Consider the following 4,917-nt stretch of genomic DNA (forward strand, 5'->3'; position numbering starts at 1 on the left):
CTCGTCTCCGCATGTCCCCCCCCCCCCAGTGTTCATACATCTTGGTCTCTTGCAGTGTTTTTAGGTAGACTGGTTAAGTTGTCTCCATTCACCCGCCTTACTTTCAGTTGTGTGTTTACAGAATCGGGTCAAAGAAGAAGAACTGGGACCTGTACCCCGCCTGCCTCCAGGAGATGAGCCGCGTGTGCCGGGCCGGTACTGGGAGAGCCGTTCTTCTGACCCATGATAGAAAATGCTTCGTTAAGGTGAATATTCTAAATGAGCAGTCCCATTTAATAAAAGGACAGCAGTAGGTTTTGTAGAAGTTGTCCTTTAAGGCATGTTCCCAACCTCCTGGGGGTGCAGCCCAACTGGTGCAACACGTACTTCTGTCCCCTTAAAGGAGAACTATGAGGTGAGTGCTTTTCACTCACCTCATAGTTCTAGCCGACCTGTGACAATGAGACTGTCACAGGTCGGCTCAGTAGATCGGGAGGTGAGCGAACACATACCGGCGCTCGCTAACTTCTCGATCCTGTCACGGCTCTCTGCTGTGATAGGGGAGGGGCTGGATTCCCCCCTCCCCGATCCTCCAGCGCTGACTGGCGGAACGGACGGGGGAGGGGGCGGGTACAGCTGGCTTTGCCTCTAGATAGGCAGAGCCAGCTGTCACTCACGCAGCTGGGCGGATCTCGACATCGATGTTGGGATCCGCTCCGGCTGCGGCGTCTCAGTATACTGAGCCTAGGGTGACGGGAGGACGTGCATACAACAACCCAATTGATTTCTTTGTGGGGCCATACTCATGGTGGCCTCCAGCATTCCTCTGGAGTATGTGCTCTCCTTAGAAATGAATGGGGCTGCTGTGCATATGTACAAGATGAAGAGCGGGAGGCTTTCAATAGGCTGTGCAGCTGCAGGCAGAGCCACCTAGTAAAAATTTGCTAGAACGGGGACAGAGGTAACTGTTGGACCAGGTGGGCTGCACCTTTAGCCCTCATTCACACAAGAAACAGCTGGCCCGTACAGATCCGTGCTCAGCCGTATCGGGCAGCTTCCGGGTAGGACAGGTGCTTCTCTATGGGAGTCTGTGGCAAACCATCCTATCAGCGTACGAGTACAGACACCCGCACCCGTACGGACGGGCAGTTCGGGTGAGCGTAGGGTGGTGTACGGCCACGTACTCCCGTAGAGAAGGACAGGCTGCTACGTGTAATCACACGCAGCACCTGTCCTTCCTGGGAGCAGCCCGATACGGCCGTGCACGCAGCACGGATCTGTACGGGCTGGCCGTTTCTCGTGTGAAAGGGCTTAAAGTGCTCTGCAATCCCGTGCAGGCGATCACATTGCGGCCACAGGGCGTGGCTACGGCCCCATTCACTTCAACGGCCCGCCACGCCCAGGGGTGTATCTACTGCAAGGCAAACTAGGCACTTTCCAGGGGGGCGGCAGAGAATGCCGCCCCAAAACAATGAGGCGGAGAGGGCAGGACTTACCATTGGGCATACTGGGCACTTGCCCGGTGGGCCGAGGCTGGGTGGCACAGAATCAAGTGGCGGCTGCCTAATGAGGCAAATCGGCTGCCTAATTAGAAAGCTCTGCGGCCACGCCCCCTCCTGCCCAGCAAAAAAGGGAGCCGGCCGCAATGCGATGCAGTGCATTCCGGCCGGAACGCACTAACGAACCCTTAGGCTTTACACACCCTTTTCCTTTGCTGCCCCTGGAATGTATTTAGCTGATTTTTACTGAAGGTTCAGCTGGGCTTTAAGAATCGGACTTCTCTTATTAACTCCAAACTTGAATAGGCGCTTTTCATTCAATATTTGCATTTCATTTTCAGGCCCTGGCCAGAGCGGGACACCTGTGGAGGAAGATGCACACGGTCTGGGTTAACATAGGAGGGCTTCACGCCGGCGTTTACCTTCTCAAGAGAACCGCCCTCGACTTGGCCGACTCGTCCGGCGAGAGGCTGGAGGAGAATCATCCCCTGAGTCCCGATTCCCTGGCCAAAGAGGAGTGATGTCCCCATCCCCACACCCCCACAACTGTCCTCGTTAAGCACTGAAATGGTTCGGCTGATACTACTGGAAGATTGTCATTGATTCAAGGGTGACAAAACTTTACTACTCCATTCCCCATGGTGCCATTCGGCTTTATACTGTAGGTTCCCAGTGAGCATGGTAGCAGCACTAGTGAGAATTAAAGTGTATCTAAAGCCAACTTATTTTTACGTATTGGATACATTAGGAAATGGTTAAAAGCTCGTCTTTTTTTTTTGTGTGTGTCCTGTCGGGGAGAATTCACTTTGCTTCCTGTCCCAGAGGTACAACAGGAAGTAAGAGGCTAGCTCTCCAAAGTGAGGGGACAACTGAATATTCCCTTATGTCCGTCTTGCAATGCCTCATGGGACTTGTAGTACCACGACAGCTGGAGTGTCAAGCTTGCCTACCCCCGTCACAGTATATTTGAAGTCAGGGTTGCTTTGTTATCGCCAATCAACTGTTAATGAGATTTACCCGGAGCACAAAATCATCCCCTCTGTTTACCTATCAGAGGTTATAACTCTGCCCTGCTCTATATCCAAAACTGGTTTTCGGTTCTGCAAACACTTTAATTAAATGGGGGGCAGAAAGTACTGCTCAACGTTACCCACTTTGCTCTTTCTGAATCCTTGTCAGTCAGCCCCGCCGGCGAGTTCCAGGTAGAGCTTGTGACCAGGCCAAGACTTGGGTCAACCAAGCGGATGATCTTGGTCAAATTACTCAATGGACTCCCTATTCATTGGTATAGGAAGCTCACCAAACTAGAGCAATGGAGAGATGGGAGTGACCAACATCCTTTACAGCTACTGTAACCCGTATGGATTAGAACTTAGAATTTCCCGATTCCTAGTGACGCTTAGTCACTGTAGCCGATCTGCGGGGAGACGGACGTTCTATGTATCCTCTGTGCCATACACTGCTCACCCTTCATTTAATATGATTCTACTTCATGCAGCTATTCTTACGTTTACTAATCATTTTTCCTCTCGGCTGAACTTCTCCTTTAAGTTAAAACTGTTACCATAGTCGTGTGCTGTTGTTTGTGTGTAAAGTGTACCTGTCGTAGGTAGTCATAGCAGTCATGTTGTCCACTGAAGCAATACTCGGCCGATTCTACATAAGCGAGTGAGTTTACTATGGCCGGGGCCGCTCTGTGACTGGCAGCCTGTGAATTCACTAAACCGCTGACATGTGACCATTGTCATCGGTTTAGTGAATTCACAGGCTGCCTTCCCGCTCACCTAGTCTCACATCATGGCTCCCTGCACTGATAACAGCCGCTGTGTGACAGGTCCACTTTGAACACGGCGGCCAACAATTTCGTTTTAGGTTTTTGAGACACTAGATGTTGCAAAGAAAAAAAACTGAAGTAAAGTTTATATATTTGTATTGTTCCTTATTCGGAATAAAGTTCTGCAAGTCGTACACATTGACGTTATTTTCTTATTGACTTTCTCAACTCTGCCAACAAGACAAATTGTTTTCCTCTTTATGTACAGATTGCTGTATTTTTACCTAAGGGCCGGGGTAGGCGACCTTGGAGAGGTGGGGATCTACCTGAACAGCATGGAAGAGATCAGAGAACACCGGGCTGCAGGGAGAAAATCTAGCAATGTCCCTCTAAATAGTAAGGAAGGTTTATAGAGTTCAGGGGTCAGTAATATGTAACGCAGAGGTCAGTAGCATTTGATGCAGAGTGCAGTAATATGTATTGCAGAGGTCTGGAGTAATGCAGAGTGCGGGGGGCCATAGTAAAGACTGGCAGCCTGTGAATTCACTAAACCGCTGACATGTGACCATTGTCATCGGTTTAGTGAATTCACAGGCTGCCTTCCCGCTCACCTAGTCTCACATCATGGCTCCCTGCACTGATAACAGCCGCTGTGTGACAGGTCCACTTTGAACACGGCGGCCAACAATTTCGTTTTAGGTTTTTGAGACACTAGATGTTGCAAAGAAAAAAAACTGAAGTAAAGTTTATATATTTGTATTGTTCCTTATTCGGAATAAAGTTCTGCAAGTCGTACACATTGACGTTATTTTCTTATTGACTTTCTCAACTCTGCCAACAAGACAAATTGTTTTCCTCTTTATGTACAGATTGCTGTATTTTTACCTAAGGGCCGGGGTAGGCGACCTTGGAGAGGTGGGGATCTACCTGAACAGCATGGAAGAGATCAGAGAACACCGGGCTGCAGGGAGAAAATCTAGCAATGTCCCTCTAAATAGTAAGGAAGGTTTATAGAGTTCAGGGGTCAGTAATATGTAACGCAGAGGTCAGTAGCATTTGATGCAGAGTGCAGTAATATGTATTGCAGAGGTCTGGAGTAATGCAGAGTGCGGGGGGCCATAGTATGTAACTCAGAGGTCAGTAGTATGTAACACCAACTGCAGGGGTCAGTAGTATGTAACACTGGGTGCATGGGGTCTGTAGTATGTAACACTGGGTGCATGGGGTCTGTAGTATGTAACACTGGGTGCATGGGGTCTGTAGTATGTAACACAAGAGTGCATGGGGTCTGTAGTATGTAACACAAGAGTGCATGGGGTCTGTAGTATGTAACTCAGAGATCAGTAGTAATGCAGAGCACAGGGGTCAGTAGTATGTAGTGCAGGGGGTCAGTAGTAATGCAAAGTTCAGAGGTCATTAGTAAGTAACATGGAATGCAGGGGTTAGGAGTATGTATCAAAGAGGGCATGAGTAACAAAGTTCAGAGGTCAGTAGTATGTAAGTCAGAGTGCAGGGTTCAATAGATTGTTACACACTGTGCAGAGGTCAGTGGTATGTAAAGTAGAGTTCAGAGGTAATTAACACACATTACCCCCTGAGCTAAAATCACCCACGGCACAAATCCCCCCCCCCCCCCCAGGAAAACTCATCAGAATTCTAATGCAG

At 49.2% G+C, this 4,917-nt stretch overlaps 1 protein-coding gene across 1 annotated transcript in view; it reads left to right on the plus strand.

Moving 5' to 3' along the window:
• The window catches only part of THUMPD3 (THUMP domain containing 3), a 19,526-nt gene extending 17,333 nt beyond the window's left edge, over positions 1–2,193 (plus strand). The window contains exons 9-10 of the mRNA XM_018555217.1: positions 122–245; positions 1,820–2,193. Coding sequence (XP_018410719.1) covers positions 122–245; positions 1,820–1,999 — 304 coding nt within the window. The 3' untranslated portion in view covers positions 2,000–2,193. The remainder of the gene's footprint in view (positions 1–121; positions 246–1,819) is intronic.
• Positions 2,194–4,917: the final 2,724 nt, after the last annotated feature.

Source organism: Nanorana parkeri, unplaced genomic scaffold (genome assembly GCF_000935625.1).
Source record: "Nanorana parkeri isolate BGI_ZX_2015 unplaced genomic scaffold, ASM93562v1 scaffold188, whole genome shotgun sequence".
Taxonomy (NCBI): Eukaryota; Metazoa; Chordata; class Amphibia; order Anura; family Dicroglossidae; genus Nanorana; species Nanorana parkeri.